General features: G+C 53.4%; 1 protein-coding gene across 1 annotated transcript in view; it reads right to left on the bottom strand.

The window, feature by feature from the left end:
* The window catches only part of LOC100656654 (noelin), a 30,312-nt gene that overhangs the window by 10,455 nt on the left and 5,306 nt on the right, over window positions 1-14,551 (bottom strand). The window contains exons 3-5 of the mRNA XM_064290636.1: window positions 11,587-11,742; window positions 9,351-9,570; window positions 582-688 (exon numbers count right to left, since the gene is read on the bottom strand). Of these exons, the coding sequence (XP_064146706.1) occupies window positions 582-688; window positions 9,351-9,570; window positions 11,587-11,742 (483 nt within the window). The remainder of the gene's footprint in view (window positions 1-581; window positions 689-9,350; window positions 9,571-11,586; window positions 11,743-14,551) is intronic.

The following is a 14,551-nucleotide window of genomic DNA, read 5'->3' as shown; positions in this document are numbered from 1 at the left end:
CATTCCCCTTGTCTTCACCAGTTCCAAAATGAAACGACAGTGCCCTTTCTCTATGAGTGTTGTTATCGCTGATGTCACATTGCTACCCCTCTCTAAAGTAAGTTCCCCAACCAGAGAGGCAGGAAGAGGGAGTGGTGGGGGAGGCCGAGTGGGGGGGGAGGGGGGTCGCTCAATGGAGCTCTCGTGGCAGGCAGCCCAGCTGCCCACTGACACTGCTCAACAACTGCCTCCCCTGGGACAAGCTAACCTCACTCCCTGAGGGCCAAGCCACTGAATCAGCCCACCATTAACCTCCCTCACCCGGGAAGTCACCTTCGGGGTCTGGAGTTAAATCCGGCTTCCTGGGTTCCCCATGTAAAGGGGAGGCCCCTTCTGGTTGAAGGCTAATAGCATCCACTAGAGGGGACCTCTATGAGGGGGTGGGCCCTCCCCAAAGTCTTCCCAGGACCAAACACCCCTGGGGCACCCTAGATTTGCCAGTTCACGGGCCCCTGGGTGATGATGTGAAGGGGAGACCAGGGCCCCACCCTGAGGAGGGTGCACCTGTACAGATCTGAGATCCCGACCACGAGGACACTCACCCTGTTGTCACCTTCAGGGGCCAGAGGGTCTGTCATCCAGGATCCGAACCTCGAGCCGGAAGTCTTGACAGTCACGGGGTCACTGATGCCTGTCAGCTTGCCGCAGGCTGGAAAAGAGTGCACCCAGGGTGCGGGGAGAGGGACATGAAGGCTGTGGCCATGACGGCCGGCCAGGGGATTCCCACTCAGGACAAGGCTCAGTATAAGTCATGGCACTCTCCAGAAGTGCCCCACCCACCACCCTGGGCTGATGCACCATCAAAGACCTCACTACCCCCCACGCCTCTCTCAGACCCCCGAGCAGCAGGAAGGCGGCTACTTTAATGCGGGAGGTGGGGGCCTCTGGGAGGTCTCCTGGAAGGGGCGAGTGGTCTTTCTGCCTGCAGCCAGAGCCCAGAGTCGGGGGCACTGGGGACAATGGCTGGCCACAGAGCCTCAGAGTGGGTGGGTCTGAGGTCAGGGCACAGATGGAGGGCAGGGCAGAAGCTGGACCTGCAACCTCCCAGGTCACCGTGGCCAGTGTGGCCATCATAGCACACCTGTACTCCACTCGTTCGACCCTGAGCCGCCATCTTGTATGACTATTTCACTCTGCAAATCCGTGAGCATCAGCCCACCTCTGAAGGGCATATCCCCGGACCCCAGCTCCTCCACACCAAGGGCCTGGCTCTCCCAGAGACCACAGTGGGAGGTGGGGCGCTCTGCAGGGGCAGGTTGTGGGGGCCCATGGATGCCCTGCACCCCATGAGACCCCCACCTCCCAGGATGGACCCTGGGGGCCTGTGGCTCTGCACTCCCCACTGTGTGACCCCCTCCTCTAGGGTGGACCCTGGGGGCCGGCGGCCCTGCACCCCCAGTTCGATCCCTTCCTCCCTGACCCATGCGGCCCGCCCCTGCCACTGCGTTAGCATATGTACACAACGGTCTGCAAAGTTCAAGGAAGAGCCGGGTGCTTCCAGAAGATTGTAAGCTATTTAAGCCAGGGCCGTGGTTTAGCCAGGATAATCCTGCGGAGCCTGTGGGGTGGGCTCGGGAGGGGTGGGGTGCAGCCGCCCGCCTCCCCTGCGAAGCCACTCTGTCTGCACTGAAAGTGGGGTATGCGTGTCTCCATCAGTGAACTGTCACAAGATGGAAGGAGGCCTCCAGCCAGGCAGAGCGAGGCACGGCTGTCCTCTCTGTTGGTGGGAGGCCGAGTCTATAGGCAACGTGGGGGCTCCAAGGCGGGACGATGAGCCACCTACACGCAGACGAAGGCTGGTTCTTCACCCAGCTCCACATCAAGCCACGCTCGAGGTCTAAAACCCAGCCACCTCTGCTGTGGTCTCCTGCCCAGATGTGAACAAGAAATGCCACCACTGTCTCCACGGCCTTGCCCATCTCTGTGATTACCTCCCTCTTCGGCTATAGGAGGCCCTCTCCCACAGAAAGTCGTCCCCGCCCAGGCTCCCGGGCAGCAGATATCACTGGACCGTGAGTGCACCTTGCAGGGCACCAGGCTGCAAGGCTGAGAATCATGGCGCACCTGCTAGGCTCTGGCCCACCTCCCCGTGTGCCCTAACCAAGCACAGTCTAGGTGGAGAGATGGAGGAAAGGGGCAGGGAGGCTAAGAGGCCCCACCTTGTCGAGAAGCAAGAACAAAGTGGGCAGGTGTCCTGGAAACCTCATGAGCGATTCTTTTCCATGACTGTCCTGGGCTGACTTGCCCCATGGCCTTGTGGGGACTCAGGGTGGGGTGTGCTGAGGCCTCATCCTGGGCAAAGGAGAAGCTGGGGATACGGGACCCCCACCTGGCTCTGTTCAGCCCTGTCAAGGGCAGGTCCCACTTTGTGCCCGTTGACTATGGGGAGCCCTGGACAGCAGCTCCCTCTGAATTCCCAGGGTGATGGTTGAGGGATAAACAACAGGGACCCACTAACCCCATTAGCAGCGGTGCCTGCCCGCCGGGCCTCATGCTCCCACCCAGTGGTCCACATATACTAGAGACACACCACGTCCCCAAAGATTTCCATGGACGCCTGCTCATTACTGACCCAGGGAGAGTGGCCCATTTGTGGCCTGGAAGGAGAGTCCAAAGGAGCCATCTCCCCAAGGGGGCGTCATAGCTTGGGGAACCTCAATAGGCTTAGGGAACACCCATGTTCTGGACTCCCACCGTTCACATTTCTACGTCAACACATGGAGTCGTCCGTGACCTTGGCTGTCAAGAAAGCTCTGCTCCAGCACACCCCTCCTGCAGGACGACGTCCTGACGGAGACCAGACGGCTCTCCCTCCTCCGCATCACACTCCACAGGCCAAGAGGGCGGGTCGTCCCTGGGCAGGCCAGACACCTAGCCCCGAGCCTAGGTCTTTCATGCCTCCACACTTTTTGCTCAAACTGTTTCCTCCGCCTGGAATGCCATTCCCCCTCTTTCCCACCTGTCTTTTATGACTTGACCCTAAAGGACGCCTCTTCCATAAAGACTTCCCTGAAGCGTTCTCCACCCCCTTCTGAATGCCTCCAAATCTTGTCCTTGCTGACCCTATGCTGTGACCACATTTCCTGGGGCCTCAGATGCGTCTCTGCCCCTTACTGCCCCACTCCTTACGCGCTCTCAGAGGGTGAGAAGCCTGTGTGTTCAGCCGGCTTCCCCCAAAACTCAGCCTGGGGATATGTACAGAAATGTTTGCATGAATGAATGAACAAACAAATGGCTCACCTCCTCATCCACAGGAACATGGGCCCCTGGGTGTTACACTGAGGCACGACTTCATCTTTCAACAAGTCCTTATCTGTCTACTGCTTCACTATCTGTTCCAGTGGAGGGGCGGGAAGGGAAGGAGGGTGACCCGCTAGAGTATGGTGCTGCGTCAGGACTCCAGTGGCCCACCTGCCACTTACTAACTGTTGGCCAGGGAGCTGATCTGCATTTGTTTTGCTTGTCTGCAAACAGGGGCATGGTAATGGCAATACCTACCCCAGATGGTTGGCAGGGAGTTAATGGAATTAAGGAGTGGACCGTGGGGACATCAGCAACCAGGCCTGGCAGGCAGTGAGTGTTGGTGGGAGTCACAGGCATCACCATCGCTGTGAACTGAGCCGGAGGGCTCTGGAGGAAGGGGCCTGCCTTGTGCTGTGGCCCAGTCCTGTGCCACCGAGCACCACTGAGCGCTGCTGGCCTGTGGTTTGCGGGGGGCGAGGGGTGCATGGGTCTAGGGAAATACTTCCTGGGGAGAAAGCTCCTGCCAGGAGCCTGGGTCTTCCATGTCCCAGACACACCCTGACACCAGGTCACTGTGGGCTCCTGGGGTCAGCATTACCCTCTCCAAACCCCTCTTCGAAAATGCAGACCTGGCCCAGGGAAGGGGCCTCAGAATCACTAGTAAGAGGGGACCGAGGGCTGAGCTGGCCCCGTGAGTGCCCTTGCCTTCAAGACTGGCAGAGGGCACGTTCCCCAGGGCCCACTGGGCTGGAGCCAGCTGCGTTAAGTCAGGAGTTATTTTTGATTCTCCATCCAGACTGGCTCTGCCCAAGGCCTCGGAGCTGACAGGACCTAACAATGCCCGAGGCAGAGAGCATGGAAGAATCTTGGCACATTCAGTTCAGAAAAGTGTCTCTCATCACGCGGGCTGGGGACGCACGCACGCGGAGAGGCTGGCCAGCTCTGCAGGACGATCCCCGCCCATGTGAGGCAGCCCCCCAGCCCAGGAGGGTCTCTGGAAGGAGGACACTCTGCAGAGCCGGGGACTGGGACAAACAGGTACCCTGCAGGTGCCACACCCTGCCTCTTGCTGTTTGCAGAAGGAGGCTATTTCCAACTACAGCCTCAGTGTTCTCAGATGGGTGACCTGAACTGGCCTGGGGTGAAGCCCCTGCCACGGAACTCAGGCCAGCATCCCTGTCGATGGGCAGCACTGACACAGGCCAAAGAAGGCCAACCCTGCATCCAGAGATGAGTCTGGGCCTGCCACCGGCCTCTGGCCTGTCCCCCTGGCCCCAGCTTTCATTTCCTGAGCATGAGAAGACCTGGCTGGAAGACCTTTGCAAAGCTGGGTGTGTGGACCAACAAAGGTCCTCGTGGATGAAATACTCTGAAAACCAAACAGCTTCCCAGCTAGGCCGAGGGCTCTGGCCCAAAGCTTGGGCTGCAGGAGCTCAGGGTGGGGGCCGGGGATGCGGGACCACTCAGCCCCTCCCCATGCTCATTCAGAGTGCTTCCTGGACCCAGAAAGGAGGGTGATGCTCTGCCAGGACCCACTAAATCCCCAGGCGAGAGCCATGCACTGAGACCAGGCCTCACCTCCTCCGTCACCCTGAAGATCTCCTCCAAGCCAAGGATCTGACACTGACGTCACTGGGCTCCCCCTCTCTTTCTCTCTCTCTCACCTCCATGGAAGGGGCCAGCCTGTGCTGCTACTTAGCCCACTCCCTGGCTCCGTCCCGGCCCCTGGGGAGGAGTAAGGGCCACCTCTCTGCCTCCGTGGCCCTTCTTAACATCTCCAGCGCTAGGGAACAAGAAGGAGATCCACACTTGTCTCCCCAGGACAAGGTGTTAAAGCCCAACCCTGACACCCCAAACTGGGGCAGGAGCCCCCAAGCCTGACTTCACTTCCGAGATGCCAGGGTGGGCTCAGCTCCACTGGTGGGGGCTTCTGCAGCTGGTGCTGTGGCTTTTCTCTGGAAGTATTCCCAGGGACACAAAAAGACCTCTCCCTTCCCTTGGCCCTGGAGCCAGCGTCAGCTGTACTTATGTGTGTGTGGTGATTTCTTTCCACCCTTTCAAAGGAAAGAGACAAAGGAAGCCTTTAGCATCAGAGGCACCAGATGGAATAATGGGGAGAGCCCCTCAAAGTCAGCTGCCGCATTTTACAGAGAGGGCAGAGGAGGCCCAAAGCTCACGGGCACTTGGTGTGCCGGGATAGCCAATGCATTGAGTGGGTTTGGCCCGGCCAGGCCTGTGTCAGGTTTTAAGTTTCTGGCTTTGCCCAGTTAGCCACGGGAACTCCTGGCTGCTCAGATCCATGTGGGTGTGTGGCCGAGTGGGACTCAGTGAAGCCCCCTGCACCCGCTCAGGGTGGGCCGCTGGCAGCTTGGCCCTCCCTTGCCCAGGATAAACAAGAGGACTTCAGGGCAGCTATCGCCACCAAGATGCCTCCCCACAGAAGATGCCCCGGAGATGGGGAGCCCAAGCCCATTCTAGAAGCCTTTCCAAATGAGAGCTTTGGCTGGGTTCTTACAAGATACTGGCTTGGCCACCAAGAAAAACCTATAAAGCCCTTGGAAAACAAATGGAACCTATAGTCCCTGTTTGGGTTTTTTTTTTTCTATGTACGTCTGGGGTCAAAAAGTGTCAGCAGTTTCAACTTGCAGAGAAGGTGGAAAGAAGGGGAGACCAATTCAGAGCAATTCTGGAGAACTGCGAGGAGACGTGCCCTTCTCACTGTTTCACCGGGAAGCCAACATGCATACCGCTCACCAGACCAAGGAACCCCCGTCAGACCTCACACCAGAAGAGCCCAGGCACAGAGAACACGGTCAGCTACCGGGCTGCTGCAGTCTTGCACAAGTCCTCCCCACCCAGGATGGCTAACAAGGCTTGCTGGCAGAACACCGGCTTCCTCTGCGCTGTGCTCATTGCAACCTCCAAGCAAGGAGGCAGGCTGCTAAGATGGTCTTGAGACCGGTGCCTATTTGCAAGGCTCAAGGAAACACTAAATTAAGCAGCCCCAGGATATTAATTTGGTCCTTAAATTACTGAAATTGAAAGAAAGCTTGGGAAGGGGGAGGAGCAGCAGCTGCTAAACCTATTTGTTTCTTTTCTTTCTTTCTTTCTTTCCTTCCTTCCTTCCTTCCTTTTTTCTTTTTGTTCTCTATCTACCTATTATCTATCATCTACCAATGATCTATCTATTATCTATCTTCTGTCAATCAATCAATCTATCTACTATTTATCAATTACTTGTCTTCTATTTAACGATCTATGTATTAACCACCTTCTATCTCTAACCCACTGCCAAACTACCTTCTATCTCTACTATCTATCAATTATCTATCAACCAACCTATCCACCTACCTATCTGGAGCCTTGGTTGCACAGTGGTTAAGAGCTCAGCTGTTAACCAAAAGGTCGGCAGTTCGAATCCACCAGCCTCTCCTTGGAAACCCTATGGGGCAGGTCTACTCTGTCCTAGAGGGTCGCTATAAGTAGAATTGACTCCACGGGTTACAGGTTTAAAGGTACCTACCTACCTACCTAACTGTATTATCTATCCATCTACCCACATTTTATCTCGCTCTCTCTTATGTATCCACCTGCCCATCTTTTATCTATCAATTATCTATCAATCACCTATCTTCTACTATCTATATTCTATCTATCATCTATTACCTATCTTATGTCTATCTACCTGCCTACCTATTACCTATCATCTGTCTACCTATCCACCTGTCTACTTATCTCTATCTACATACCTGTCTATCTATCATCACCTATCATCTACCTATCTACCCATCATCTATCCCTCCACTCTACACGCCGGCTCTGCTCGAGGACACCATGGTGCCTGAGGTGCAAAGGACTCCCCTGAGTGCATAGCACCCCAGGGATGGGGACTCCCTGTACTGTACTGCACAGGGGAGGAGGAGGAAGCTGAAAGTTGAGATGGTAAATGCTCTGGGAAAGCCACCTGGCTACCTGGTGGCACTCACTACCTCAGCACACCACCTCTCGGGACAGGGTGCTCGTGGTTCGGCGGTCCTCAGCCACCAGGGGCTGGTGAAATGGAGACCCCAGGCCCACTCCAGAGATGCTGATCAGGGGTCTGTTTACACATCACACTCTTCCTGAAGAAAGAGGTAAACACAGAGGCCTTTAAAGCCACAGGCTGTGCTCCGGGGTGGGAAGAAAAGGCCATGGGGCCCATTCATTCTCTCTTTACTCCCAAATCAACCTTTTTAGCAGCCCAAGGGTAACCATGTGAAAGCCCAAGAACCTAAGCTGCAAGGTAAACTCACCCAGCTTCTAAAAATAGGCTGGCACAGATGGGAAGGCCGGTGCCTCCTGAGAGGGACAGCCCCTCCCCTCGGAAAAGACCTAAACGTCGCGGGGTTCATAACTTTTTGCTCTGCATTTCCATTTTGTTCCCCTGATCCTTCATATTTTGGAAAAGGTGGAGGATTTATCTTGGCTTCTCCCTGGTATGCCCAGCTTGTATGTCAAGAAGGCGGTGGAGGGGGGGGGGTCTCTGCTTGTCGGGAAATGACAAATGACCACCCCATACTCCAGATTCTTCCGAGGCTGAGGGACCAGCCTAGGAGGGGTGTCTGGAGGGCCTGTCCTCCCAGCCAGGATGTGAGAGGTGGGACGTGAGCTCAGGGTCACTCCGGGTGGAAAGCCAGAGGCTATGCCCAGAGGAAACAATCGCAGAGCCCAGCGGCTGTAACCATGAACGATTCAAACATTCACACAGACTCCTAGGCTGTCACAGCCCAGACCCTCCAGGGACAGTCTCAGTCACGCAGCCCTGACACACCAGGCCCCAGGATGGCATGGCAGCACATCACTGAAAACACCACAGCAGACAACCCCTCCTGTGACAGCCCCCCTGTCCTACACACCCCAGAACGGAGTCGCTCTTCAATCCCACAGTTCTCATCGTCTTCTCTGAAATCTTTGCATCTTTTCTGTCCCCTTCTAGAGCGGCAGTACAGGGGTCGTCTAGAAGTGGGGGCCTGATAAGACAAAAAGGAGGCCGACTCAGTCTTCCTCCTATGGACACTCCTCTGTACTGCACGTGCCTTACAAGAAAAGGGATTCTTAAAGGTATTAATTCCTTTTTGGATATTTTAAATTTGTAGTAAGGCGTTCGGGGCACAGAGGATAAAAAGTTATAACAGCAGATGAGGCCTAAGGCTAGCTTCCTCCTAAAGCAAATTTACCCTAAACGCTGCCCAGAATTACCCTTAAAGGTATTTAATATGAACACGAACAACCTTTGTGCTAACAAAACAAAACAAAAAAAGCCGCTGGTGAGAGGGCCCAGCTAACCTTTATTAAGAAAACCTAAAAATGGGATTGGAATTTCAAATGGGCTATTTAAAAGTGAACTCAGACACTAGCATGTTAAGATTTGTTGAAGCAATTAACTGGAATGTCATGAGGAAAGTGGGCATTTAATCACAAATAAGAATCCAAATAGGTCAGCCCACACTAGGGGTCCTTCCTAGAAAAATGAACGGGAGCGGGGGGCTCGTTTGCTCAGAGGTTCTCCCCTTTCCTGACTGGTAGGAGGGGCCCCCTCCCTGGCTGTGGGTGTCAAATTTTCCACTGTGATGTGATTGGATTTTATTTTCCTTTTTTATTCGAACTACGCATGATTCAATTTCTCAAGCTGTTTCATCAGCCCTCCTTGTCAACCTGGAGAGAATAAGGTGTGTTTTTCCAGCCCTATTAAATTGTGTCTTCGCAATCCACCCCAACATGTGCGCGCGTGCGCACACACACACATATCTGATAGCATCCCTTTTTCCCGTTATCCTCCTCAGTGGGGTCTGTGAAGTAGACTTCACCCAGGACTGGGTCAAAGCCCTGGGGGGTGAAGGGGGTGTAATGGGTGCTCCCTACAGGCCTCCTCCACTGTTCCTCAAGGCAGCCCTACCCACAAACCCTAACCAGCCATCACCTCGCTGCTGAAGCCAGGCGGGCGCTGTCCACTTCAGCACCACTCCCTAAGCCTGTGCCGCGTGGGGAGGTGGCCGGTGCTGCCACGCCCCGCCGGGTTCTGGGCCTACCTAGTTTTTGCATGCATGCACGGAGCCTTTCTTCAAGATTGGACACTCTGCTCTGCAGTTCATCGTAGTCATAGGCGCCAATTTCCTCTTGCAGCTCGTTAAGCACTGACGTCAGATTCTGGACCTCCTCTTTAAACTGCATTACCAATTTGGCATCGGCCTTGTACTCTTCCAACACAGGTATCAAAGGCCTAAGTTCGTCCATTTTCGCTTTTATCGCCTGCAAGGTTAAAATAAGCTGGGTTCAGTGCGATGCGTGCAAAAACTCGCCACACCCTGCCTTGGCCTGGCCGGTCCCTACGTGAGGGAGAAGGTGCACGCTGCTGCTGTATTTACAGGGTTATTTATTCTGGTCCCCGTTAGTCAGGAGAGCACATGAATCAGTCTTCAGAACACCAGCATATTTGGGAAAGGTCTTTATTGTCAGTTCAGAATGCCACATCTGAGGGTTACATGCTTTCAGTCACATACACAAAGTTCTTTTTTTTTTTTTTTTCAAAAAATGCATTGACAAGGGTTCAAACTATTCATGAAATGAATCTACAGTCGCATGCAAAGGAGGATCGTGGTTGTATTCAAGGCTCCTGATTGATATGGTGCTAAGTATTGGAAAATCATAGTTAAAATGCATGGTGCAAAAAAGCTCTCTGGCTCTCTTTCATGGTTACATGGGAGTGAACTGCTTCTTCAGTCACTGCAGCACTGAAAAAAGTCTTTTAAGTTAGCCCTGCAAGCAAGAAAATGAGACACTGTTGAAGAGCTAGCTCACTAGCCTGCCTTACACAGATAGCCACTAACACACAAATACGCTCATGGTCACTTACAAAAAAAGGAAAGGAAAAAAAACAAAAACAAAAAACACGCTTGAATGCTGGGGTTAGCGGAAACAAACTGCTCAGATGGTTATTTAGATTCCTTCGCAGCAATTTCTGTGGAAATTCTGTATTACAATTTAAGCATGGCAAAAAGCAATGGATTGCTTTTTCTTCCCCCTCCCAAAGCATACTGCCCCCCCATTTTGGAACTCAGAGAGATGCCTGTGCAGGCGAAGCCTACAAATACGAGCTGTCCGCCCCCCACCCCCGTGTCCCCAGGCTGCTGTTTATGCCCCTGCCTCTAAGAAGCCTGAGTCTGCCACGGAGAAGGGCACGGGCCCTTTGAGGAGACACAAATGTTCTGTGGCCAGACAGGTCAAAATCTATTTCCAAGAGAATTCACGATGACGTGTCGGGACAAGGACAAACTGTCCACCTGCCTTTGATGAGAACAACCATCTCATTCCCCTCAACAGGATCGGGCCGCTATTACGTTATGTATAATATGGATTTATAACGTCATTAGCTTGCCGTTCTGTCTACCTAATGGACTGCTTTTAAAAGAGAATTAGTTCTCGCTTCACGCAGAGAATGCATCAAAGAAAAACATTAGCCTAAAAAGGACAGGGAGGCAGGGAGGGAGCACAGCAGCCATTTTTGCTTGGGTGGGCGAGGCTGTGTAATTGGGCCCTGGCGTTTGCATCCAGCCTCCATCCCTAATTAACATGCAAGTGTGCCTTAATCAAGAGGCGTGTCATTTCTCAATTTAATCATCTCGAAGCTGAGCAAATGATAGGTGTGTATAGACATATTGGTACCTATGTATATGTAATCTTACGTCAAATGAACTCTGGCTCTGATATCCACAGCTGCCTGGGGACAAACGACCCTTGCCCCCCGCCCCCGACCCAGTGAGAAAGACGCTGGCTTTTCCCTCTTTTTTCCCTGCTAAGCTGCCTTGTGCCTTGTCACAGCTGAATTAGGTCAGATGTGAAAAAGTGCCCTGAGTGATCTGGCTCAGACTGGCTCTAATCAATTAAGCCAATACACGGCTAATATGATCTACCTGTAGCAGCTGTGGGATGACAAAGGCTGTGACATCCCTTCCCCAGCTAATTGCCACTTGGTTAGAGAAGCGCAGGACCTGGGACCCCAGCTTCGAACTCCAATTGATTGAAGCTAAGGTGTGCTGGGAACCGCTAACCCAGCCGGTACCTGTCCAGGTGTCTTTCACCAAACGAGGGCAAGGACAGGTGACCTCTGTCTCTAAGGACAGCAGGCTGCACGGCAAAGAATGACCCTTGCTATGCCTCTCTGCAGCCCCAGATCTCTATTTCTAGGGCGGGGGAGGGGGCAGGAGCAAGTGCAAAGGGAACACAAGCCCAGCCTTGGAGGTGGAGAAGGAGGAGGAAGGTACATACCTTGAACTGCCTGGCCAGGTGTTGCTTATGACTCTCCTCCACCTGTTTGAACTTGGACTCCAGTCCTTTCATCTGGTTCTCCATCTTCTCCACGTACTGCAAGTCTCTCTGGGTCCGCCTGTCCAGGACCTCTATGGATTGAGACATGTTTTGCACCTGTCAAAAAGGCAACAGGTCAAGGAGCAGCTGGAGCGGTGCCAAACGATCTCATGTGCCTCCTAATACATGACACTGACCTTTCCTACCCAGCCAGCGCCTAGGGAGCCAGAAGACGCCATGCGTTATTTACTGGTTAATCACCAACATCGAGGGTTGTTACCACCAAGAGTTCCCCAAACAGAGCAAATTAGCTGGGTAAACATTTCCTCTGCCACCTTCTAGAATGCGTCCCTACAATTCCGGATGCAAATCCGGGGTGCGGGAGACTGCACTTGCTCACTGAGATGGCTGCAGGCACGGGGCTGTGGCTGATCCAGCCTTTTCTTTTTTGGGGGGTCGGGGGGTGGGGGTATGATTTCTGTTCTGCAGGAGGAAATCCAGCTAAGCAAGCATAAATACCAACAGAGTGGAACGGCACTGTCGGGCTGCCTGCGCTCCCCAAGTATAAATTCTCTTTCATCCTAAAGCTCACTGATGTCTTGCTGAGGAGGGTGATCGCTTAAGTGCGGGATGAAGGAACAGGGAATGGCTCTCCCAGCTCCGGCATCAGGCCCGCTTCCCCTCTCCGATGCTATCCATCATATCCACAATGTCATAAGTAGATGACTGCTCTGTAAACATGTACATTCAGAACACACAGCCTGGAATCAATCACCCAGCAAATGAAGGATCGCTGTTTTACATCTTTACAGGCAGCTCAGAATTGAGTCTAGCCTCAAGATGGAACTTTAATATTCAACAGGATTCCAGAGAGCTTAAAAGAAAAACAGTTTGAGTGCGGCCACCTGCCAGTGCATCTTGTTTCCAGGAAACAGGCTTGCACTCTGTGCCATGCGTTGGGGACTTTGGGAGGTGGGACGTCTCTGGGGCTTCCTGTGGTGGTGTTTGGGTCATTTTCTCAAATTCTAATCCAATTACTGGGGAAGCCGATACCTTCACAACAGCAAATATTCATTCTGATCTTGCTGAATTTGAAAATCCTCTCCCTTCTAGGAACAAAATTGTTTGGGTCCAAGGCTCAGCTTTGACCGGTCAGTGATGAGAAGCGCTGGGTGCGGGGTTTCCACCTCCCTTTATGTCCTCTGCCCAGCAAATAAAGTTAAATTTAAAAAGAGAGAAAGAGCAGCCAAAGGAATTCTTGGTAGGAAGAAGACAAATAGTGCTTCTCTCAGCATTTAAAACGGAATTTTATGACTTGTTATTTGAAAGTAACATATATACAAATTCAGTTTAAAACTTCAAGTTTGTAAAACACAATGTGGAGGTGACTTTTACTTGCTCTGATCCTTTCTGGCTAGAATGATTTGCGGAAACTGAAACAGTTGCTCTGTTACCTGTTGTCCCCAGTGCCCCATCCCCCTCTCATTCTGCCACCTTGTGTGATGGCAGCACCGCTGCGGAGAAAAGCTGCAAGTCTGTTTCCGTTCATCCTTCAGGACCTAGTCCACATGCCACCTCCTTCAGGGAGCCTTCCCTGACATGCTGAACCAGCAATGGCTGCACGCTCCTTGGAAACAACAGCATCACCTTGTTGGCAGAGTGCCCTGCCCAGGAGTAACCCACGCACCTGTCTCAGGTGTCGGGGGGGGGAGGGGCATGGCCTTCATGCTCATTGGTGACCCCAGCACAAAGTCTAACACCTGTCTCTGCGGCCACGTGGCTGGGGGGAAGGGACAATGCAAATGATAGCCCCAGCCCAGCTTCCCCTCAGCCTGGCCACAGTAGTCAGGGTTACCATTCGGGCTGGGCAGAGCGGCTGAGCCCACCCGGCTGTGGTCTCAGGCTTCTAGCAGGAGGCCACACACAGCACGATGGCCTTCACGTTCGCCAGACAATAAATGCTTAAAAAATTTAAAGATGTCAGGCTACTCAGCTGCCTACAAAAAAGCCTTCTCCTACAATCCCCTACTGTGAAAAAACACTTTCCTTCCTGGCCAATTAGCACAAGGGTAGGGGAACCCTGGAGTGGTGACTGAGCTTAAAGTCATAGTTGCTCCCCAGCTCTCTGGGCCCCAGAGTACCACTGTCTACGTGCCTGAACACTGACTTTCTCTTACTTGGAGGACGTGCCCCTGAAAAGCCGGCTGACGTTGGCTCAAAGTCATGCCACTACTAAATGGCACGGCCACCCCATGCCCCACCCAATGCAAGGCACGGGGGAGGGGGGCGGTTATCAGAGCATGCAGCAGACACACCCCCAGCCTCAAGGCAGAGACCAACTGCAAGAACTTACTCAGCCTGTGCCAGGCACTGGGACTCATCATTTGATCTTTGAGATATTGTTTGATCTGATATCTATATCATTTGACTGTTACCAAACCCTAGGAGGTGACACAATTTTGAGTCCCACTTGACAGATGAGACCAAGGCTCAGAGAGGCTGAGCAACTAGTGTACTGTCACACAGATGCTTCTTCTGGGACCCCAGCCTCTGCCTTTAAGCTCAGGGCCAGGTGCTTCTTCAAGAGAACACAGCTGTCTCCCCACCTCCTTCCACACTTGCCTCTCAACAGAGGGAGTCGGTGGGCTTCAGTCCTAGCTGGGGACTCCAGGTCACTTAAAACTGGAATCTCTGTTGGGGGACCTGGGGCTTGTGCCTTTGGAAAGCACGTGGTGGGCTTGGCGTGGATCCAGGCTGGCAGAACCTGGAAGGACTAAGTTCCACAGTGACCCTGAGCCCAGGGACTGGACTAAGGCTGGGTCAGAGGACGATGGACAGCCTCCCTACTTCTGCCCCCGGCGGTGCCCTCTCTGCACCCCTCCACAGGTGAGAAGAGGAAAGAGAAGGAGCAAAGGAAGGGAAAATG

The sequence above is a fragment of the Loxodonta africana genome, chromosome 9 (genome assembly GCF_030014295.1).
Source record: "Loxodonta africana isolate mLoxAfr1 chromosome 9, mLoxAfr1.hap2, whole genome shotgun sequence".
NCBI classification, from domain to species: Eukaryota; Metazoa; Chordata; class Mammalia; order Proboscidea; family Elephantidae; genus Loxodonta; species Loxodonta africana.
Note: the sequence above shows the minus strand (reverse complement) of the source record. Positions and strands in the feature narration are given on the sequence as shown.